The following is a 23798-nucleotide window of genomic DNA, read 5'->3' on the forward strand; positions in this document are numbered from 1 at the left end:
GACATATTACATCGTTTTCGCGCTGCCGCTGAACAGCATAAATCACTTCAAATCGCATTGGGCAGACCATAGTTTAGACCTCTGTCAGCTTTATACTGTACACCGTTGGAAGCTAAAGACAAACATGAGAGTATCCACCACTGATCAACATCCAGGGCGGATGTTTCCAGAAGAACTCAGCCTCGGAGATGATCATTTTCTCTTGATGTGGCCTAAGGTATATATCTAAGTTGTCGAGGAACGTTTCGCTAAGATACGTGTAGCATTTCCATATCAAAGACTTGCACGAAGTTTGCTTGCTAACACTGTTCGAATTCGACCAACATGGATCGGTACAGTTGGAGTGGATTAAAGACAAGCTGAACGGTTTCTCTGCGGCTGATGATACTTTTCGCCCCGAGTTCTTGGAAACCATCGTTATCTCACATACAAGCAACTGTGATCTCAGAATCACAGAAGAGGCTCGAATGTACCTCTTCGAGAAAGGTGCCACAGTTGTTACAGCTCGCCAGATAGGAATCGATGACATGAACCCTAAGTCGGGGCCATATCACTATTCAGGAGAGATTTTGAGGCCTCTGTGGAAACTGTATGAAGATACCCACGGCGCTTTTCTTCACACGCTTGTACCGGACGAGAATAAGTACGTATTTTCTAAACCCATCGTCTGGAACTGACCTTCTAGTGAACTCCTCAAGCTTAGAACTTCAGGCTCGGTACCTCAGGTTTTGACTGTTGCGGTACCACCCAGAATTCAAAGAGATGGCGAGGATGGGAAGCGTCCTTTACAGGGGTGGAGAATTGCCATCAAGGATAACTTCTCAATACAGAACGTTCGCACTTCAGCATGTAACCGAGCTTACTACGAGCTCTATCCGGCACCTTTGAAGAGCGCTACTTGTGTTCAGAAACTTATCAATGCAGGGGCACATGTAGTAGGTACCACAAAGTTAGCATCTTTCGCTGCAACTGAAGAGCCTATGGAGTGTATTGATTGGATCGCGCCGTGGAATCCACGAGCGGATGGATACCAGTCCCCAGCAGGAAGTAGCAGTGGAAGTGGTGTAGCAATCGCGGCCTACCCGTGGCTTGATATTGCTGTAGGATCAGACAGTGAGTCCTCATTCATATATCTAGTATATTCTTACTTTCTTAGCAAGTGGAAGTGGACGCCGTCCCGGCCATTGGAACGGGTGTTTTGCCATGCGACCATCTCACGGAAATCTATCACATGAAGGCCTTTTGAAAAGCTTTCCTCGTTTTGACGTCCCTACTTTCTTTGGACGAGACCTGGACAAGTGTAGGGTTTTCGCTGAAGCATGGTATGGAGACAGTCTGCAAGCATGTTTTAACAAATCGGTATTTCCAATGTACACATTTTCATTACTAGGGACTAATTTTATGTAGAAACCATTTTCCCTCTTGTATGCGTTGGATTACATGGCAACCATTGGAAACCAAGAACAGCTGAATTTGATTGATGCGTTTGTTTCAGATCTCGAAGTTACACTCGAGGTACAGCATGAAAGAATTTCTTTCGATGAAGCCTGGAAGTCGCAACCACCTCTGGAAGCAAAGGATGCTACTCTTGCAGAATACATGAGAGATGTCTCACGAGACTCATTTTTCTTTGAAGATTACCACAATTTCGGACCCTTTCGGGAGGACTATAGGCACAAGTTTGGCAAAGATCCGTATATTAGTCCACCTGTCAGATGGCAGTGGTGAGTTTGGGGTGTGATAACTACGCGCAAATTTTCTCTAATGATTTCTAGGGAGCTGTCCTCACATATCACGCGACAGGCCAATGTGGAGGCATTGAAGAGACTGGAGGTCTACAAAGATTGGTTTAGCAAGGTGGTCTTGAAATCGGAACTACAAAACACGCTCATACTAATACCAATCGAAGAGATATCACCGAGATACCGAGATGAACTGCCAACAAAGTATTTCAATCCAGTGGGAGTACCCAATTTGTTCTTGTCACCAATACTAAAAGCGCCCGAGCTTACGATACCTAGTGAGCATCTCAAGTCCCACACGTGACCTTGGATAGGCATGCTGATTGTCACAGTTGGAGAATACCCTTACCTCTCTAAGGTCAGCGGCAGGGTGGAGAAACTTCCCGTAGCGATATCCATGATAGCAGCACACGGTGAGTGAATTTGTGAGAGACTGATAATGTAGACATGCATGCTAATATGTTGCCAGGTCACGACTTCGATCTTTTCGATGTAGCACTGACGTGTCTACGTCAGTCGGGGCGCCCAACACAGGTTCTAGCTGGAAACACTCTATTCCCAGAGCCTTAACACGGGGGTTTCTGTTCACCAAGGGATAGTTGCTTGACTTTTGGATCGCAATTCAGTGACTTTATATTGCGATGTTGATATGCTCGCCCTTCAAAAATCCGTTGACATTCTTCTTATTTTGATTCCTTTTTAGGGACCCAATGTACCTTCTAAGGCTGCGATCGTGTCTCCAAAATCGTAATCTCCAGAGCATTTAAATTGTCATTTGAAGAGGCGATAAGAAGATGATTCTTGGGAGGTGTCAAGGACATACATTTTGCTTCAGGGGTGCACTGATATATATTAGCATAGAACTGGAACGAGACACGTAGACAGTATGAGTTCAGATTTGCAGAATTACCTATGAAATTCGAGATATCAATCAATCAAGTAAAGCATTCACATAATCTCAGCGTAAACCAAACTGACTAGCTTGTGGAAGCCAGCCGCTAAGGGGCCCTTTGAGTGAATGGCCCCTAACGTCTGCTCATCCGCCAACCTACCTGAGACCTCAATGATATCAAATCTGCTGATTACTTGTATCTAGACTGTGCTACTAAATTATTCGAGGTATACTATCGCACGCACTACGAATGGTATTATTTGCGCGATCAAGATAACTCGGACGTGATAGTTCTTGTCACATGATGATCCTTAGCAGGTACATATAGCACCTAGCGTACCATCCCACATCTAAATCTTTAGTATTAGAATACGATATGGTTTGATACGTATTGTCCTGATCTGTGACAGTTTTCAAGCAGTCTAATTCCGGGGTCGGGGCGTGTTTAGGGGTGCCGTATTGTTCGTTTTAAAACCCACCCGCATCTACTAAAGGAGCTCCACGGGAAAGTATTAAAGTACGAGCGCTGGACTTTTGTGACTAATAGTATCTGGGTAAACGTGACTAAATATAGGGTAATAAGGGCGTAGGTTGGAGGGGTAGACACCCCACCAGGATTGCCTATGGTGAGGGCTCATCATCGTCCAACATCACAAAGGTGGTCAAAACACCCTAGAGGATCAGTTTAAAAAGTTATTTTACCTTTTTACAACGTTCCTTTTCTTCACTACGCATGCATGGACATTGAGGTGCGAAAATGTTTCTTTTTTGCGAATGGCACCCTTGATAATTCCTATCAGCTCTCCAAATCATACAGCAAACAGCTCCCAGTCCTAAAGTTATACACAAAAGCCTTCCCTACCTCTCCGCTCCCTCGCACCTCCTCGTTCCTTGTTGTATCCCATCTTGACTTATACTTCAGCAACAGATCGTGCAGCTCCTGTAAATATTTGCGTTCGACGATGGGCATCTTCTGGATAGCGTGGCGCCACGAATCCGGGTCACTGAGCCGCGTTTCTTTGATTAAGTTCATGACTTCCTCTTTCGATTCAATTGCTGCAATGGGGGCAGACTGGAAGACTGAGAGCAGTTCGGCGGAGCGCGCCTGCGCTGCCTCAATGATGGACCATTTATTGCTTTTCTTGGATCGGTGTTGGGCAATGAGAACATCGACATTTGATTTGGTGTTGGCGGAGGTGGCAGCTGAGGGCGTGGGTGTGGCTTTGGTAAGACGCTGAGCGGCAGTTCCTTCGCGTCCTTCTCGATCTCGCATTTCGTTGCGTAGATAGTTGAGCAGATCGCCGGTTCGCAGATCAGTGTCTTCCTTCTTTGCGATCGATTTGACCTTGAGTTCGGGTTTGTCGGATGCGACGCCATGTTTGATGACGATGACCCAGCTGTGTCTGTCATCTCTGTAGTGGCGGAGAATATCTTCAATCGAGTGGGCATCAACGGCTAGTTCTGCGGCGTACCCATGGGAGATCAGGTCCGCGACCATCTTCACGCCAGCGGAACGAAGGACATTGGAATCAAAGCTCGCCACTAAACAGTCGCACCGGCGTGGCATCCAGGAAATAGATGGAGTGTCTTCCTCTGCGTGCTTCTTCAAGAATACTGACTTCTCTGGTTTCTTGAGGTATCGGTTCATGGAGTTCACGAGCCTGTCCCATCCGAGGTTGACGCCGACGGCATGGTACCCGGTAGTAGGCTGAGCATGGCCTGAGCCTTTCGGTCGATACTCCTCAATAAGCTTGTCGTACCGTCCGCCTGCTGCGAGGACTTCGCGCTGTTTTGTATCAAACAAACATTGGAAAAGAATGCCGCCAGAGTAAAACTTCTCATTGAAGCTGCTCAGAACACTGACGTACACCTTTCGCTTCACATTCCATAGCTTCATATAGTTGACGACATTTTTAAGGTGGGCGAAGATTGCGTGCGTCCTGTCGAGATATTTGGTTCCTTCAAAGATCCGCCGCATTTTTGCGAAAGCCTTCTCAGGCGTGTCTCTCCAGTCGAAGCGTGCGAGGTCGTCTAGAGAAGTTGATGAGACGCCGATTTCCGACGAGCGCAACTCATTACGGATGGCCTGCCAGCTGTTCTTCGAGATGTTGAGTTTACTCAGCACAGCTTTGACTGCTGGTCGTTGTGGCGCGCTAATTCTACAGAATTCCATAATTGTCTCCAGAAGGTCAGAGTGATTCAAATGGAAGCACATTTGCGTTGGGCCAAAGGACGGAAATTCGTCGATGATTTCGTCGACGACCTTCATGACTTCGGCTTCCTTCAGGGCTAAATCCAATGTGTCATATGAAAGGATATCAAAGTCGGCCTCTCCACTGCTACGCGGTGCGCCTCCGTAATTATCACGGTACACTTGTCCTATCGTAAAGGTCTTTTCCAGAAATGGTGCACCTCGGCCAATGCTACGTGCATAAGGTAATGTCAGGTCGTATGGTAGTTGCACAAGTGTACCCGAGGGATCGAAGAGTTTGACGACGTTATTGTTGGTATAATGATCCGACCATGGCAGGAGCAATTGGCGCTGCGTCTCGACAGCACCATGGCTACGGAACACCATGGTCAGCCTGTCCTTGACAAGATTTTGCAGTAAGACATCGTTTGCCTTGATTGTTTGAGCGGTGACACCCATATCCCAAACATAATCTTTTGCTTGCGTATCCGGCTTCTGCGAGAACAAAGCGGCCATCATTTTCGCGTAGTGAGGGGAGTTACGGTCGGAGAGGGCCTTGAGAGCTTCTTTGACTGCCTCATCCTCGATCTGAATCGGTACTTTTCCACTTCGCAGAAGCTCTGTGCAGCTAGGTCGTTCAGATGGCCGATGACTGACTAGCGACGCAATGATGCTACCTTGGAGAGACTTCTCGGATGCCGCGAACTCTTGTGGAAGGTCATGTTTACGTTCTCGCAAAGATCGAACCACTTTGTCGCGCTCCATGGCTGTCCTTAAAGGGAAGCACATCTCGAAGAAGATAATGCCCATTGAGTACATGTCTACTTTATCATTATAGTTGCCAGTAACATTGGAGCTCAGTTCTGGGGCTACATAAAGGGCAGTGCCGACGCTCCGAGTCATGTCACCGTCTTGAATGCCGGCGGAGACTTTCTTGTCTGGACGCTGATATTGACCGCTGGTAGCCAGCCCAAAGTCACCTATCTTTGGAATTTTGGCGAAGTCAATAAATATATTGTCCGGTTTGAGATCTCGGTGTATGATGCCATGGCCATGGATATGGGCAAGTCCTTCCAGAATCTGTCGGAACAATCTCCAGTATTCGTCTGGGTCATCGTACAAATCCCGACGAATGAGATCACGAAGCGTCTGCTTTTCGCAAAACTCCATCTGAATGTATAAGATGGATCGTGATGGTCGTGTGGGGATTGAGTTAGACACGCTGCGCTTATTCACCATTGGTGAGTGTGGGCTTATACTTGCAGTTCCTGTCTCAGCTTCTGCTCCTCGTTAGTATTACAAGACGTGCGGAACAAGTAGATACATGCGATTTAGCTTACCAGAATCGGAACCAAACACAATGTCACCATCATCGTCTTCAGATTCGGCATCGGAGCCAAACTCGATCTTCGGGTAGCCACTGGAGCTGATGAAGTCCAAGCCTCCAGTGCTCCTCGCAAAACCCCCGCCATCAGTCGATCCTTGCGAGACACCGGAACCAGTCTCGGATTGGTTGTCATCAAACGTGGTAGATTCATCTTCTTCCGATTCAGAGAGACCCGAAACATCCTCTTCGGGCCACGCGGTATAATATCGCACCACACAACTGTGATTGAGCCGTGAGAGCAACATAACCTCGGAGAGGACCTCAGTAAGTGCGGAAGCCGATTTTTGTTTGATCTTCTTTATAGCATAGGTGCGACCATCAACCTTGTTGCGCGCCTTCACAACCTCACCGTACCCACCTTTGCCTAGGCGACCTTGCTCAACCCAGTCGATGGCGTATCGTGAATAAGATCCCCCAACACCAGTTGAAGATTCGCGGCGAAGGTTATACTGGCCTAGAGATGTGGAAGAATGTCTGGATCTCATCGGGGTAGGAGGTCGTTCGTACACGGGTACATCGTCGCGCAGAAACTCAAATGGGATGAGGTCGAAAGCAGAAGGTCTCTTCTTAGGATCAGGCTTGAAGAATTTGCGCATGATCTCTTGGAGCGGCTCCGAACAGCCAAGTGTATCCGAAAGATCCTTCGGAGAATTGTACTTCTGAGGCGCGTCGAGACCAAACAACATCTGGAGAAAGACGACCCCTAAATCCCAGACGTCTGTCTTCCGCGTTCGGCGCGCATCTTGCGCAAGCTCGGCGGCATCCCAAAACGCTGATCTCGATGTTGTTGAAGGCTGCTCTCCTCTGCAAAGATTCCGTAGGTGATGCAGGCTCTCCTGAAAGCTAGCATCGGCCAAGTTTACTGATATACTACCAGTTGTGGATTTCTTTAGAAGGATATTGTTGGGGTGGATCCGCTTGTGAACAACGCCATTGCGATGATAAAAGTCAAGTGCTTCTAGAAGTTCGATAGTCCACGAGCGGACTTTGGCTATAGCAATATGTCCGTCATCTTCAAGCTTTTCGCCCAGTGAGCCTTTGTTCGCGTGCTCCATCAGAATGTTGATCTCCCAGCCAGAGTCAGGCAGATGCTCGATCTTGAAGTCGAGAACGGTTATGATAGCGGCCTGCCGTACCCTTTTGATCTCTTCCATTTCCTCTTCGAACTCCATGATTGCTTTCTTCAACTGAGGGCCAGCAGCGGAATTAGCGCCCCCTACGTGAACCCGTTTCAGAACAAGCGTAATGGGAGACACTCTGGCTACCGGCTTCACCAATAGTTCTTCTGTGACTGGTCCTATGCGGAAGGGAAGCATGCCTTCAACTGCACTACAGTCGATCATCGTGTCCTCGTGCTGTAGGAAGACGGCTCTGTCAAAAGACACGGTATTGGCGCTGGTCTCGCTAGGGAAGTAGGATGTCGGAGTTATTCCGGATGCCCTGTTCTTACGCTTCGCCATCAAGTCTTTACGCCGCATCTCATCGCTGACCATTTGCTGTAGGACGCGCTCCTCCTCAGCTTTCTGTTCATCTCGCCTTTTCTGGAGCTTTTCTTCCTGCTGTTTGGCAACTTCTGCTGCCTCGGCCTCCTGCACAGCCCTTTCGGCATCCAGATTCTCGAAGGTGCCGTCGTTCTCGCGAACGGCGATCTCGTCTTCGAGGATATCTTGAATAGCGGTCGCGATCTCGTGAATCATGACTTCGCCGACTAATTCTTTTGGGCGGGTTCTGAGCAGTCCTTGGAGCTTGTCCCCAGTGCTCTTCCTCAACTTACTTCCACCTTCTAGGGTGAGTTCAGGCAGGGATTTAGGGTATGTTGCAGTGATTTTAGCACAGAGTGTGACTGAAATATCATCATTTGAGAACGACTTCAATTTCAGGCGCAGCACACGATCTGTAGTTTTCTGTGTCAAGGTTAGCACCTGATCCACGGCTAGAGTGGGTCATCGCTACGATAGGACTATCAAGCGGAGTTACGAAATAAAGTAGAAGCTATCTAAAACTTACACTCCATGCTCCCTTTGCTTCAGATTCTTCATAGTCATCCATGAAAATAGCTTTCAGGACTTCGCGTTCATCTTCCTGTGCCTTCTCGTAGGTCTCTGAGGGTTGTGAGACCATCCGAGGACGTACGGGCAGCCTCTCCTCGGTTGGGCTCGCCGTCCCAATGCTATAGTTCCCATAGTTTCCATTGGGGGTGGATAGATTATGCTGGTGCTTTTTGTTGCGTGGTGTCTTATGCGGTGCCATATTGGGCTGACTTGTGGATGGTTGAAAAGGCCGTCATAGAAAGGATGACGGAGAGACTAGCAGCCGAAGCTGCCGCCCTTCACACTACAGACATTTCAGTTCTTGATAATTGAGTGAAAGGAGGCGAGTTGTGACGAGGCGTGAGAAGACTTCGTCGCCAGCGCACATGAAAGTAGCGGTCGGTAGTGGGGGCAATTGTTGGCGAACCCCACTAATTTCCCGCTAGACAGGGGAGGTGCTACCCTGCCAAATCGCGACTTCCCCATGCCTTCAGCTCTACCAGCGCGCAACACATTCGTCATCGCGCCCTCCCCACAACAATACCGGCGATAACCTTCTCGAATGGAATCTGTTGCGAAGGCATGTGCGACTAGGTTTCACGCAATTCGGGCCACATCACAGCATTCAGTCGAGGCACCAGCTCTCGTTTTTCGCGAGTAAACAATCCCCAAACACACCCGCGACTACGTGTCAGACGCCGCTTCACAGTCATTCGCGATCTGTTCTGACCTCCTTGGGACTTTGTACCTTATTCTGTCTGTGAATCAAGGACGTCACAATGTTTTCGTGGATTACGGGTCCACGAATTACGAATGTGATAGAAGATCTCCAGCCGGGTATGTCGCCCAAAGCTCCCGCGAACACAAAGATTGATGCTAATAGGTATAGAACCCAACTATGAATCCACCTTCATTGAGCCGCCCGAGACTCCAGCCCATCAATTTGCTGTCAATGCTTTCAAACACGCCATATTCGGAACCCCCGCGCCCGAAGACGTAAATAACACTTCAAAGAAGACGGCGAGGCAGGCGAAGCTGGACGCGGCGAATACGAAGGTTATAGATCTTCCTGCGCCAAACGAAGATGCCCCACCATCATCGCCATCGAAACAACCCGGTGGCATCCTCATGACTCCAGGAACGGCGAACAAAGGAAGGAAGACTGTATCATTCGGGTCACAAGTGGTGGACAATGAGAGCAAACGAGGCAACACTGGAAAAAGTGGTATACCCAATGACTGCCCTGGAAAGTTTCCCAGCCCATGGACACCAGGCACGCAGCTGAAACTGGAGCCCTCGAGCGATAAGCGACCACGGACCAAGCTCACTGAGGCCCTTTTGGATGCGCGCACGATCATACAACCAAAATCTGGTCAAAAGCCCAAGGCAAGGGACGATAGCGATATCACAATTGATCTGGGAGCGCCACGGTCTGAGTCAGGGAAATACTGGAAGGAACAGTACGAAAGCTATGCCGAAAGGAGCGAGAAGGAGATGAAGAAAATTATCGCTAAACAGCAGCTAGCCAAGAAGTTCGCGATGAAAAAAGACGGTGAAGTCACCGAATTAGCTAGCAAGCTCGATCAAGAACGCAAGCGCTTTCGGCAACGGGAGCGAGAACTCGAGCAGCAAAACAAGGATTACCAGGAACGACTCCGTCTTGCCATGGCTGACAGTATGTCTGCAAGTATCGAGATAGCTGCATTGAAAGCGCGAGTTGGTACCATGGAGAAGTCGATCGCGATGCCCGCATCGGAGCTCCTGCAAAGCAAAGCATGTTTTCATATCTACGAGGATGCGAGCAGAGAAGCTATGCAGCCCCAACCGGAACAAGATAAGCCAGCTGAAGTCTCTTTTGCAGCATCGATCAGCATGGCTTCCTCGGGTAAAGAAAATTCTTCCCCAAAGGCTCGACGTCACCGTCGCCAGACCATGCCCGACAACTCTCCCCGCCCAAATGGTCGACCTAGACTAGGAACGGCGGAAGGAGAGGCGTCTATCATATTAGGAAAGTCACCTCGAACATCCGGGCAACCATCTGAGACCGCTTCAGATCCAGCAGCTCCGCTATCCTCAGATCAGCCTCCAAAATCGCCGCTTAAGATTCGCAGAACAGAAGCAAACAATGAGAATGATGGCCCCAAGTCCCCTGTTGCACTGCTTCCATCAAGTCCACTTCCCATGGCGTCCCCTGATCCATGGTTAGAGATGCATGACAGCTCCATACCGCAGATGGATAAGATGGCTATGCCAATTTCTGCTGGCCAGCCGTACTCACGGCCTGCATGGAACCCCCCGCCAAGGCATCAGCGAGGCATCAAGTCCGTGTCGCATGCCAGACAGATGGAAGTCTCGAAGCTTGATCGACGGAATGAGAAGCCTGTATCGAACAGGGAGGAAGCAGAACCGTCCCACATTCGATTCCTTGCCAATGAACAGTCGATTTGTCCCCTAGAGTCAAATGCAACAATCGCAACGACATCAAAGACGAACGAAAAACTCGCCGTTAAGCAATCTAGGACTGAAGCTACTAAGAAGACCGTAGAAGCGGCAGATAATCATTCTCCAACCGATCCGAGATTTGACCTGTCGAAAATCACGTCTCATCATGCAGAGGGCTCTACACAAGTCAAACGCGATCGGGTCGAACTGCTGCCTGGGGACCGGAAGGAGCAGGCGAGAAGGCGACTTGAGGAGCGAAAGAAGCTCAGGAAAAATGCTCTTTAACGTGTGCAGTCAAGTCTTTAGTGATACATCTTTGTTATTCATTTCACGTATGGCTCACTGGGCATCTTCTGTGGAGCTGCCTAGTGTTGGTTGTTTTATGGGGGTAGTCTATTTGATGAGCATCGATACCGGAGTACTGGAAGATACCTAAGTATGCTTTGTAGGCATAACTTGATAAATTATTATTCAATTCTCTCATCAAACGTATCTATCTCTTGAACAGCGATGCATTACGCATGACTGCGTAAGTGGGTATCATGCTCATGCGTTAGTTACCCAACGCCTGCAAATGCAATTCAACGCTATATCCGTCCCAGCAAGCCTCTCAAACCACATTCGATCATTTCCGCCCCGCTGCTATCTGTTCCAACGCTCCGTAAACAGCCACAGCGCTCTTCTCAAGCGCCGCACGCTGCGACCCGGATATTTTTCCAAGGACGTATTTGCTCACAACATTCGGGTCTCTACTCTCAGGCCGTCCAATACCGATGCTTATGCGCCACCACTTGATCCCTCCTAATTGCTGCTGGCAGCTCTTCAGCCCATTGTGACCCTTCGCACTCGCAGCCCCATCCCGGACTGTGACCTTGCCCAACGCGCCTTCCAGCTCATCGTGCACAACGACTAATCTGCCCTCGGTCGCTGACGATCCAGATTGCGCTTTTACGGAGCGCAGCCATTCGTTATAAGCCTTCTTCACACCACCGCCAGATATGTTCATCAACGTCGTACTCTGCCAGAAGGTCCAGTCTTCTTCCGGCGGCGGTGCGTCACCTTCCACTCTCCTGTATCCGCGTATTATGCTGAAGCTCATCGCGGTATTATCTGGTCGTGAAACGAGGCCGGAGAGCCCTTTAGTGAAAGGCTTGTAGCTTTTGCGCTCGCTGAGGTAGGATGTGACGACATGGCCGGCGGAGTGGAGCGTGTTGGCGTATGTAGCACCGGGGTTACCAATGCTGCATATTAAGAGGGGATATGCTTTTTGCAGCGCATCTTTGGCGAGGGGCATCGAGGGAAACAGGGTGGTCGCGTGGTCTATATTAGGCTTCTGCCTTTTCTTGGGTGGTTTGTTGGGCGGTTTGCGAGGTGGCGTAGACGCTTCGTTATCGGTACTTGAAGGAGTTGGAAGAGCGGAATCGTGTGTTTGTTTCTTTTCTCTGCGCTTTTCTTTGCGACTTTGCGGTATTGCGGGCTGAAGTGCCTCTTCGCTGTCGCTATCTTCTGGTGTCCTAGTTTTGCGATTCTTGGGATCGGGATTTGCGGCAGGGATCAACGACGCCGCGATAAGGTCGGGCACGTGCGCACGTGTGCTCGCGTTTGACATTGTTGAGGTATCAAGGTTTTTGGGAATATTTGTGAAGAGCATTATGAGGAAATTGTCAATACTTGTACTAGCCGCAAGGCTTTGCTACGCGCTGAAACTTTCAGCGCTTTCATGAGCGAGGACATGGAGAATCTGAAGTGTACCGCCACAGCCACAAAGAAGAGTCATAGTGCATTTGTAAGGGCGGAGCGCAGGTCCAAGTCTGGCATCGTGCCGCCCTTCAACTCTCCCGTCTATCGTTGATGTGCGGAAAAATGTATGGCGTCAATTATAAATCCGTGGACTATCTCGCATTTAGAAGTAATCCGAATCCGAAAGTGGCGCAAAGGTGAAGGGTAGCACGTTTCTTGGCGTGCATCATCGTTCGGGACAAGGGTCCATTTACCTTCGCCGAATCTTCCGTCTACCACGCGGTGTCTCACGCTGTATCTCTCTCTCCTCCGGATAGCATTGCTCTATAAATCTGAGTATATCGGCAGTTGGGTTACACGGAATCAACAACAAGGTCCACGCTTCAACCTCAACATGACTGGCAGGCCATCAACGCCACCGCGAGCGACTCGCTCAGCGGGCAGGCTACCACCGAACCCTCCCACTCCGGAGCAGATCAGAAGAATGGAAGAAGCCCGGCTCAAGGCCAAAGCCGCTGCACAACAAGCTCAAGCATCGAGGCCCTCTCCTGCGCCCGTCGCCGGCGCAAAGCGCGCATACTCATCCATGACAGCCTCAAACACACCAATACAAGTTCGCAATGCCGCTGCCGCATCCCCACAGAAGCACGATCAGAATGGCTTCATGCAGCCGCCCTCGAACGATTACATCCAGCCTGCTAAGAAATACGCGAGATCAGACTTCATCGATTATGATTTCAGTACTATGACAGATACGAAGGGTGGATTTTTGAGCACAATAGATGATCCGCATAATAAGGCCATGTGGAAGGGACAACCGAGAGAAGATCAAAAGCCTGAAGGCATGACCATGGCGGACTGGGAGAGGGAGCGTATCAGGCGGAAATTGCGTGAAAACAGGGCAGGGCCGTATGAACCCGGGATATCCATTTTAGACACTGTAAATGGCAGAGAGGAAGAGGAAGAGGAAGCTGCTTTGCTAGAAGCCGCCGAGAATGCCGAAGTCGAGAGCGGAACATACAAGGGCAAATACGGCGACGGCAAGCGCGACATCAAAGGCAAATGCCGCGAATGTAGATCTCTAGAAATCGACTGGAAATGGCAAGACATATTCGGTATTGGGATATGCAATAGCTGCAAAGAGAAGTTACCTGACAAGTACTCACTCCTTACGAAGACCGAAGCAAGGGACGACTACCTCCTCACAGACCCAGAACTAAAAGACGAAGACCTCCTCCCCCATCTCGAACGTCCAAACCCGCACAAACAATCTTTCCACGCCATGCAGCTTTTCCTCCGCCTACAAGTCGAAACCTATGCTTTTTCCCCTGCGAAATGGGGGTCTCCAGAAGCGCTAGACGAGGAGTATGAAAAGCGCTCGAAAATCAGCAAAGAACGGAAAGAAAAGAAGTTTAAGAATAAGCTTGAGGACTTGAAAAAGCGGACAAGGGTTGAGGCATATAAAAGGGCGCGGTTGGGCGGGGTGGGAGATGCACAGTTTGGCCAAAAGATCAAGGGACGGTATGATAAACATGAGCATGAGTGGGGGAGGAGTATGCTTGATCCGGAGACGGGGATGACAAGGAAGAGGTGTGAGGAATGTGGAATGGAAGTTGAGGAGTTGGAGTTTTAGTTGGGAGTGTCAGCGGTTAGAAGATGCATAGAGGAGTAAGACGCACATGTAGCGAAAAGTAACGCGAGATGAAATGATACCCCTATATGAGTAACACGAAGTATTCCCAAGCCAGGTTGCCACATATTACAAGTAACAAGGGTGAGGTCCATACTATTAGCCATTACTATTCCGCTCAGAGATCTGCCCTGTGCGTTACGACTTGGAGGCGACGAATTACGTCGTATGGAAGTCGATGGGAGATCCGAAGCGATTCGATTGAACCTCATCCTGTTGTGGCAGGAGCAATACTAACATGTCAAAACCATCACGACTATTCGCCTCTCTATCAGTTCAGCAGAGCAGGATGATTAGCAGCCGACCACGTTCAGTCAGAAAACATTCTTATAGTACCTCTTCTCCTGTCCCTCAATATGGCGTCGGCAACCCAGTTCGCGTAGAACTATGGTCGGTCTTTGCAGGCTTCACTGCAAGACGTTGAAGAAGAGAGCTAAACTTTCTCAAGTAGTTTGTACTGCTTATAGAGCACTAAGAGTGTGTTTAGTATGCGATAAAGGTGTCCGCCAAGCTGTTCTCATTGATAATTCTTCGTTCATGATTTTCTTTTTCCTACATTGATGCACTCAATTATTCTTTTTGTCTAATGAGCAGAGCTTTGATCTCCCGATTCTCGTCTAGTCAATCATCGGCTAACTGATCTGCCGTTCCTGGTACTCTTACCTATATCAAGCAGTGTGCATTTAAGGTTTCTGTTCACATGGGCGGTACCAAAGCTTAGAAATGTAAGAGATTGATAGTGATACTGATGTACAAAAGAGATCCTCCCATTCTACAAAATTAATCTCCCAATCTGCAAAAGACCCTCCCATCCTACTCTCATCCCCAAAACGCTGTGATGATAGAGTACCACAAGTTACGTCGTGATCGGGATCGGGATTTTATTACGGACGATCGTCGTTGTATACTCCGTATCCTCGAGTGACTTCCCGCACACCCCACACTGATGCACATTGTGTTCATGAACAACGGCGCAGGCACATCTCCATTCAAACGTCTCGTCTTTGAAGCCGGGCTTCTTCTCGAAATTTGGTCTCACCCAGATTTCGTCTCTGGAGCCTGCCTCCAAAGTCACTGGACACAAATCTCCATCGGGAGGGTTATCGAAATTGGAACAGTGATGCCAAAGCTGGCCGTCCAAGCCGAGTACACCCTTCTCGTTGATGTTTCCCTGACCAAATCTACGCGGAATATGCATCGTAGCATCATACGCACATTCCCATACGCTCCATGCGCCTCTGCCAGTGTACGGCCGGTGCAAACCCTTGCAATTCACCCAATTCTTGCAATACGCTTGATAGGCCGGGTTGATTGAGATCAATGGATGCTCGGGAGTACCATCGGCTTGAGTGAAGCATGCGAGACAGCCCCACTGCGGATCATTTTCGCGGAAGCCATAAATATGACCGGGTTGGTATCGATAACAAGGGTCGGCAGTACCATTCTTGCAGTACTGTATGGTAGTTGGAACTAGTATCTTATGTTTCATACAGATCCATACAGGATCCCAACCCGAATGAAGCTTTGAACTTGGTTAGATAAACAAAATACTTGAGCTAAAACAATTGGACGGCGGAAACTTACACGGGGGCCTCCTTCAACTAGTATAGCTACTTTCTTTTCATTCCGTGGATCTTCTGCAATCTGTGGATCTGTTTGGTTCTCGGTCGACATCTCGAAACACTAGAGTGAGCAATGTGATTGTTGTTGTTTATGTGGTTCTCTGGCTGGTCGTAAACGTGTGAAGCCGATGCTATTCTCGAGGTGTTTGAGGAAGAAGATCACTGCGTCCAGGTCTTCCTTTTATATTTTTCTAGATTTCAGTCTTTGAAGGCAGTGTCATGTTGTGTTTGTCTGTGCAAGAATCTCGGGCCATGCTCGAGCACCGTCTTCTAGTAGTCACAAGTGACTTTCTCTCTCGCCCGAGCCATCATACTATCTGTTCAACCGCAGGTGCACATTGCCTCCCAGTCATCTCAATGACGAGTCGCAATTTGAGCCTCGAAAAGTAATCGCCATTGGCTTACAATCAGAGATAAAGACTCACTGTGCGACTATATAGATCAATTGTGGAAGCAGTCGTCAACTTCATCAAGTTGGGTATTACCAGCTCCCTAGGTTTGACTAATTCGCAACCATTTACATGAAACCCAGCAGGTATATCAGTCATATCCAGGGCACGCGGAGTTGTCTGTTGGCGTCTAACCGACCACTGCTTGCTTCCACAAACAGATTCAACCCGAGGGAACGTACAGAACACCCTCACTTGACACTTCTCAAGCTTCTAGAGAATGATTGTTCTAAGAATTTGAAATTGCGAATTTAACAAGCTTAAAACAGTATGCTAGCTTTATACTTCTGCGAAACGCTTGCCTACAGCCTTGAATCATTTATGTACGGTTATTGCTATGATTTGTTTCATGTAAAATGAAGTACTTGTCTAGTCCCTTCCAGTCACTCTCTCTACTCGCTATTCCGAATTCAATAGTGCTAAATTACTCGACGTCTGTTCACGGCTTCATGGACTCAACCTAGCGGAACCGTGCAGCTCACTGATCCACTCAATAGAACCTTCCCTCTGACCCTAATCCTATCGCAACGGCATATTCTCTTACAACTACCTAAGCCGAGAGCCCTACCGGATCTCATTTTGAGAGAGAAAAGGCCAGGAAGTGCTCATGATCCAGTACCGATCGTTATCGAAAATGCATTGTTTCTCAACAAAACACGTTACACACCCCACTTTATATAATATAACACACTTTGACCGAGCTCTCATCTTCGTGCTGCAGTACCAAAGCGCAATCAAGCCAAACTACATCACGTTAGCATGTGTGTAGGTTTGCTTTCTTCTTTGAGCACGTACAACTCCGATAACGCTCAGTCCAGACAGAAGAACACTAGTGTGTTTCGCTACGTACCACCCAAGTGAACGACCGTAAACCTATAGAAAAGGTGGCGCCGAATGCGGAGGCGAGCGGAAAAGGTCATCGCGTGGGACAGGGAGGCTTTTGATAGGTACACTAATGATATTGGAGATTGGATTAGAGGGTGTGAGAAAGAGGGTGAATTCACTGAAAACACATTGTAACAAGAGGCAGCTGGACGAATGAATCGTAATACAAACGATGAATACGAATGCGCAGTCCAACTTAGGAGCGTCTGTAAAACATCTCAATGTGGAACTAGTTCACTTCAGTTCTATCAGTTAAATTTGTCATCTGACTAAATGTTGTAGTACGCCTAAGCTTACTTCCTGATGACAAAGTATTCGGTTCGACCTTGTCCATGTCGCTAGAAGCGATACACTCTCCTCGAGGTGATCAAAATTTTACATAGGTATGTGTTCGTAGAGAGTGTAGATAGGTTAGTTTAGAACACCTCAACCTTCTCTAACGATTGAACTTCCCAACACAAATAAAATTCACGACAATGATAAAGACCGAGCTTTGTGATGAATTCGCTTTTTACTCATCTCACTCGCTTTATAGCCATTACCCAGGTACACCGCTATACGTACAGTATGAGCCGGCAGCAAAACACCGCCAACTCCATACAAATGTGGAAAAAAAAGAAAATGCTAATGCCGCTCACGAGAGCCTCCCACCTTCTAGAAGTACATCTTGAATAACTAATTTCCTCCCAGTCTATGATCATACTGATCCCCTTTCCTCTTTCGGGGGTTTAAAAACATCATTGGGAAGTGCGCTCGCTCTTACAAGTAGAAAAAGTCTTAGTGCTCTCATCACTCCCTAGTCGCTGCCTGCATATGTGGCTTTCCTAGCATTGTGAGCCGCTTTTGCCGCACTCGTCAAGGCTTCCAGCTCGCCGCTGGTTTCGCACATGGCTCTGAAGTTTCCGCTATCCTTTTGAACCAGCTCGTACGGGTCACCGTACTCAATGACGACGCCCTTGTCCAGAACGAGTACTTTATCATAGTCCATGATCGTCTGGAGACGATGTGCAATCGTGATTGTTGTGTTCTTGATAAGGCGAATCGTCTCTTGGATCTTTGAATCGGTTGCATAGTCAATGGATGCGGTCGCTTCGTCCATTAATAGCACCTTCGGAGCCTTCAACAACGCTCGCGCGAGGCAAAGAAGCTGGCGTTGACCTTGTGAAAGGTTGGATCCCGATTCCGATACAGGCGAGTTGAGATTGCGGAATGGGTTCTTGTTGTCGGTTGCCATCGCGGCCTTTGCGATCTCATCATTGGAGGCAAGATGCCCGTTAGGCATCACCACAATTGTATCGTCTTGGGCTTCGCCCCGCTGCCAATCGCGATTAGCCAGGATGGAGCCGGGATTCACAGTAGACGCAGAGTAGCTGGCGTTTACGTCGGCTGTGACAGCACCGGCCGTAGGATTCGGAATCTCGATTGGCTGAGGTGGTGAGGCCGACTCGGTGGGTGTGGCAGTGCCGGACGCTGGCTGCGAGGTCGGTGAGATGAGATGGACCTCACGGAGGGCGGTAAAAATTTCTTCGTCCGTGAAGACAGAAAATGGGTCAAGATTGCTTCGGATCGTGCCTGAAAATAGTGTGGGATCTAGCTCATGTTAGCATGTATGTGACGAATATCCGAAAGAGTGATTATTCACCTTGCGGTACCATCACGATATTCTCCCGCAGATCTTGCAGGCCAATCAACCCGATATCGACATCGTCAACTAGAATCTTGCCCTTCTCAGCCTCCAGCGCTCGGAATAATGCGAGCGCCATCGAACTCTTGCCCGCACCAGTCCTACCAACGATACCAACTTTCTCGCCCGGTAGGATCTTGAAAGTTAGATTGTTCAGAACCAGGTCAAAATCGGATCTGTAGCGTGTACTATAGCCGATAAACTCGACAGAGCCCCTGCTTGGCCAATTTGAAGGAGGCCGGGTCTCCGGTATGACAGCCGGTGCCTCCTGATCGACGTCGAGATACTCCTTAACACGCTCGACGGAGTTCATGTTCTGTTCATTCGCAGAGTACAGTCGGACAAACCACAGGATGTTCTCAGTGAAGGTAACAGCGTAGGTGAGGGCAAGCCCGGCGGCGCCAGCATCGATCCTGCCTACACTGAGAATGACGAAAGCTCCCGCAAAGAAAGCGACCATCGCACCAACAACATCCACTCGGAATGCAAGCCATCTGTTCGCAGCCCAGAGGTAAATGAAGGGCCGATGTTGAGTATTGACCTTTGTCAAGTTCTCACGAATGAAGCGACGTTCATCGCCGTATGCTCGAATCGTTGTCATACCGGTCAGAGTCTCCCCGAATTGTTGATACAACGGGCTTCGATGAACAGATTCGAGACGCTTGAGGTCACGGGAAGAGTCAATGTAAAGACGGCCAATGAGGAAGTAGAGCACTGAGATGACGGAAGCGGCGATTAGGAAGGCTGGCGTGATGACTGAGATGAGGATAACAATGGTTATGATAGAAGCCAGGCAATGGACGACACCTATAGCGACCGGTGCAACTTCTTGGTCAATGGCTTCGATGTCTTTAGAGAACCTGTTCATGAGCTGACCAAGCGGAGTCTGGTCAAAGAATCGAAACTTTGCATGCGTCACCTTCTGAATCAAACGTTCATGCACGCGTCGAGATGCAGCGAGGGAGCCACCAAATAGGAAGCCTTCTCGAAGAAACGTGATGAACATGAAGATCAGTCCGAGTACAGCATATACGCCAAGGAAGTAGATGGAGTCTACGTCGTTGTTCCCCTTGTAGAAGCTTGTTTGCATGTTGTTGTAGGAGTACGCCTTCTCTTCCGGTTTCGCAAAAAATGGGATGTTCCAGCTGCAAGTGCCACTAGTCATACACGTGCCCAAGCCACTCAGTGTGGGAGCATGTGTAACAGGGGAATGATTGTGGTGTTCCATGGCAGCGTAGCCCTTGTCCGCGTATGCATTTGCCCACGTTCGAATCCACAAATTCGTAGAGATTGATGATATCTGAGCGGCAACAAAGGCGATGGTAGCGCCAAGCCAATAGTACCACGGGCCCATAGCCTTGAGGTACATCGTTATGATGCTCAGCTTCACTCCGCCCTCAGCCTTGGTTTCTTCTTGATTGTTGCTGGCTGGTGTCTTCTTTGGAACTTTCGTGTGGGTCAGGTGGTCATCGGCATTTCCATTGGTGTCGCTTTCCGCCACCTCGCCATCAACATTAGCAGGTACCGGAGAGGGAGGTTTCGATGTCCCGCGAGAAGCAGGTCGGGACTTGGTGAGGTCTTCTGTAAGCTTGCCAGATCTGATGACCTCGGTCGCTGTACCTTGCGCAGCCACTTTGCCGTTCTCAAGTGCGACGACAAAGTCAGCGTGCGGTAGACAGAGGCCAACATTATGCGTGACGAGGATACAGGTTCGATCTGCCATGAGTTGCCCGTGTAGTGCATAGTCGAAGATCCACTTGGCGGTATGAGAGTCCACAGCGCTCAGAACATCGTCAAGAAGAACATGGCGTGCCTTGCTGTATAGAGCGCGAGCGAGAGAGATGCGCTGCTTTTGGCCACCAGAGAGTGTTACACCTTTCTCTCCGACAATTGTTTCATCACCGGCATCGAGAATCTCAATATCTCGCTGCAATGAACAGGCGACGATGACTTCGTCGTATCGTTTCTGGTCCCAGTCGCTCGCGAAAACGATATTGTCCTTGATGGTGCCGTTGATCAGCCAAGCTTGCTGAGCGCAATATGCAACGCTCTCCGTGAGCCCTGTGTCTAAGTCCGGTTTGAGGTCCTCACGGCTGCCTCCTCCGGGTAGGTACACGTCGCCCTTGAGCTTAGTCATCTCTCCTAACAGTCCCATAAGTAGCGAGGTCTTCCCGGATCCCGTAGGGCCGACAACAACGTTGAGCTTTCCGACCGAGAACTTCAGATTGAGGTCCATAAGCTTGAAAGCGTCCGCGGCTGTCTTGTTAGTCATGTCTTTTCCACCCCAGCTGAAAGTACCGTTTTCGAAACCAATGATCGGTTGACCATCATCGCCTTTCTTGCGTGTGATGAGCTGCGAATACTTGTCTGTTTCCGGCTCGCTGAGATACTCCTCAATACGATCGACCGATACCTTCGATTCTTGGACGTGCGCTATCATATCAGCGAGTTGGTCCAGCGGGATCCTAAGGATCGAGAATAGTGATAGTGCAGTGAAGGCAACTGACGGAATCAAAGCCTTGTGTTCTACCTTCGTGTAGACTAAGAAGGAGAGGAACGTAATCAAGACAGGAGACCCAGACCAGATTGTAGCTGCTACGGCCCATAGAATGTATCTCCGACGAAGATGTTTGAGCTCGGTGTACCGCTTCTCGTTGACGAGGCCGATGAAGCGCTGTTCCCACGCAAAGAACTTGATGATTCGGATGTTGGTGAGAACCTCGTTTGTAGCATGGATTCGAGCATCGGTAGCCGCAAGGATGAGTATCTGGATCTTGGCGAACTGTCTCGCAACGTACATGTTGATCGGGAGCAAGACAATCATCATGCCAATACCGGCAATAGAGCTATATCCAAGGATACGGTAAAGTAGGTAGACGGCTACCACTACTTGGACTGGAGTGTTCGCCCACAGAAAGTGTAGATAGGCGCAGATCTCGCTGACCTTGAACGCGTCTACGGCCATCAAATTGATAATCGCACCAGTGGTTACTTGGGCAGTAGATTCGGGCTTTGGCGTGTCCTTTGGCTTAGGAGCCTCAACAGCATTCTTCTTCTTTTTGCCAAAAGTCATGATGCGCTTCAGTCCCTTTGGCTCTTCACTCTGTTCTTGTTTCTTTTTCTCTTCGCCAAGAACCTTGTCCGTTCCAGCAGCAGCTTTTCGCTTAAGCGCTTTAGCATAAATCTCGCCAATAACGACAGCGCGCAGCCGTACACAGATCTTTCGGCCCACCCACAACGCCTGGCCATCAGCAAGCGCAGACAGGAACCCTGAAACGAACAGAAGAATGACATAGAACCAAGCGGCGTTCACTGGTGTGCGCTGAGGCGCCTCGACGTATTCTAATATGGCTTTCAGAAGCATCGTAGGAGCGAATGTGAGAAACCCAGACATGGCAGCCCAGCTGGCTTGAATGATGAGACCGCGTTTGAAGTATCTCAGAAGATGAAAAGCCAAGCTCGATGTCTTCTTCACTTGTCGGTAATTTGCAATGACGGCTGCTGCCTTGTCCTTTGGCGCCAGATTCCATACATCGGCGAGCTCGTAGGTCTTCTTGTAACCTGTCCAAACGATTGAATCGACCCAGCTGAATGTAGCGAGCGAGAGAACACTAGCTATGGGTTCCCTAGCTGGAGCAATTTCACCTTCGTATTCTAGCTCTACCGTTTTGTTGCCCTTCCTAGAACACAATGAGATGAGGAAGAGAAGCGAAGTGAGGGCGAAGTCGCTGATCATCAGCTTTTGATGAAGGCCGGACCGAGGATGGATGATGGCTGATCGGAAGAGCAGGACCGCAAGGAGCCATTGGAAGCCGTAGATGACTGCAGTATGATACCACAGCGCCGGGAAAGAGAATTTGCTTGTGCTTGAGAAAAGTAGGCGAAGCGAAGCCAGAGTCGCAATATATGTCCAAACCGCGATGCTAGCAATAGCTGCAGTTGTGCCGTGTTTTCCCCATGCATTGGTCATTAAGACAGCGATATGTAGGCCCAGCTGCGCCAAAACAGCTGCCTCTTCCAGTACCACGACTGTAACTTGGCCGCGAGGCCTGTTTATGGCGACGGTGGACATGGTCTGGCGGCTGGTAGTCGGATGGAGCGCGGCCTCCTCGTTACGATCGAATTCATCTTCCGAGTCGCTATCCGTAGCATCGCCATCGTAATGAGGACTTCGAAATGACCAGACATTGCGTGCATCGTCCAGCGCACTATAGGCGTGGTGGTAGGTGGTCGCGGTGGCGGAAAAGTAGAGTTGGATCAGCAGATAAACGACGGATACTCCGCATACGATGAGAGGGAAGAGTGTTTGGAGATAGCTGCGACGTTGTTAGCCCATGGCCTTTTCCCATCATCTCGTAGCTGGTTTGTCGGCTTCTAAGGCCGTTATGACTACTCTCTCCCATCAGAGCGGCATTGTCGCACAGCGCAACCAGAAAGAGTACGTACTCTTGCTCAAAACACCTAGAGAAATCATCCAGGCCCCATATTGGGCCTTTGCATTGGGCGAACATGGTCACCCGCCACTCTCGGAGCGTGTTGTCGCACTCGCACTCGCACTTGTTATAGTCGCAATTGGTATCGCATTGGGGAAAGTCGGAAGGCGCGCCCGAATTCTGAAGATGCGCTGGAGTAAACACAGGTCCGTAGAGGTCTGCGGGCGACGACTGCCGGATTGACCTTGTTTAATGGCAGGCAAGATGGTCCCACTTTGCCTCTGGCAGAGCGCAAGAGCCTTTTCCGCACTGTTCACGCGCTTGCACCAATCCTACGGCAGAGGTGTGATGTAATTCGGCAAAGATCCGAGTTACTGCCGCTTTTAGGCTGGTCTGTCCATCTTATCAGATGGATGACTTGGTGTAACGTCTCGAAGAATTCAGTTCAGCAAGAACAGTATGCAGAATGTATAGCAGCTCCTCCCAAGTCGACGCAACTCTTAATATAGTGTTGAGAGAAGGGCCGAGCAGCGGATCGTTCGCGACTCCTCGCAGCGATCCACTCCGCACCCTCACCGCTTTGACTCGTGGGGCTGTTGGCCTTCGGGCAG

At 49.3% G+C, this 23798-nt stretch overlaps 7 protein-coding genes across 7 annotated transcripts; 3 read left to right on the forward strand and 4 right to left on the reverse strand.

Moving 5' to 3' along the window:
* The first annotated feature begins 36 nt into the window (after positions 1-36).
* Positions 37-2644, forward strand: K460DRAFT_412561 (amidase signature enzyme). The gene is made up of 8 exons (XM_040937548.1): positions 37-217; positions 264-643; positions 686-1113; positions 1157-1359; positions 1408-1724; positions 1776-2020; positions 2075-2155; positions 2212-2644. The coding sequence occupies exons 1-8, from the start codon at positions 125-127 to the stop codon at positions 2310-2312; spliced, it is 1848 nt and encodes a 615-aa protein (XP_040793495.1). The 5' UTR covers positions 37-124; the 3' UTR covers positions 2313-2644.
* Positions 2645-3334: 690 nt separating this feature from the next.
* On the reverse strand, positions 3335-8597 carry K460DRAFT_302503 (kinase-like protein). Its single transcript, XM_040929907.1, has 3 exons — positions 8220-8597; positions 6166-8116; positions 3335-6105 (listed from the first exon to the last, which is right to left on the reverse strand). Exons 1-3 carry the CDS (start codon positions 8460-8462, stop codon positions 3431-3433), a joined length of 4869 nt encoding a protein of 1622 aa, XP_040793496.1. The 5' UTR covers positions 8463-8597; the 3' UTR covers positions 3335-3430.
* A 424-nt stretch (positions 8598-9021) lies between these two features.
* K460DRAFT_269149 (uncharacterized protein) lies at positions 9022-10969 on the forward strand (the record flags this gene model as incomplete). The annotated part of the gene is made up of 2 exons (XM_040927545.1): positions 9022-9079; positions 9132-10969. 2 exons carry the CDS (start codon positions 9022-9024, stop codon positions 10967-10969), a joined length of 1896 nt encoding a protein of 631 aa, XP_040793497.1.
* Positions 10894-12401, reverse strand: K460DRAFT_361688 (peptidyl-tRNA hydrolase). The gene has a single exon (XM_040932509.1). It carries the CDS (start codon positions 12291-12293, stop codon positions 11310-11312), a length of 984 nt encoding a protein of 327 aa, XP_040793498.1. The 5' UTR covers positions 12294-12401; the 3' UTR covers positions 10894-11309.
* Positions 12402-12543: 142 nt separating this feature from the next.
* K460DRAFT_361689 (DNA repair protein) lies at positions 12544-14180 on the forward strand. Its single transcript, XM_040932510.1, has one exon. It carries the CDS (start codon positions 12819-12821, stop codon positions 14055-14057), a length of 1239 nt encoding a protein of 412 aa, XP_040793499.1. The 5' UTR covers positions 12544-12818; the 3' UTR covers positions 14058-14180.
* A 790-nt stretch (positions 14181-14970) lies between these two features.
* On the reverse strand, positions 14971-15788 carry K460DRAFT_400971 (uncharacterized protein; the record flags this gene model as incomplete). The annotated part of the gene is made up of 2 exons (XM_040936377.1): positions 14971-15636; positions 15699-15788. 2 exons carry the CDS (start codon positions 15786-15788, stop codon positions 14971-14973), a joined length of 756 nt encoding a protein of 251 aa, XP_040793500.1.
* Positions 15789-17518: 1730 nt separating this feature from the next.
* On the reverse strand, positions 17519-23645 carry K460DRAFT_391320 (uncharacterized protein). The gene is made up of 3 exons (XM_040935829.1): positions 23201-23645; positions 18713-23070; positions 17519-18660 (listed from the first exon to the last, which is right to left on the reverse strand). Exons 1-3 carry the CDS (start codon positions 23263-23265, stop codon positions 17867-17869), a joined length of 5217 nt encoding a protein of 1738 aa, XP_040793501.1. The 5' UTR covers positions 23266-23645; the 3' UTR covers positions 17519-17866.
* Positions 23646-23798: the final 153 nt, after the last annotated feature.

The sequence above is a fragment of the Cucurbitaria berberidis genome (genome assembly GCF_010015615.1).
Source record: "Cucurbitaria berberidis CBS 394.84 unplaced genomic scaffold K460scaffold_1, whole genome shotgun sequence".
NCBI classification, from domain to species: domain Eukaryota; kingdom Fungi; phylum Ascomycota; class Dothideomycetes; order Pleosporales; family Cucurbitariaceae; genus Cucurbitaria; species Cucurbitaria berberidis.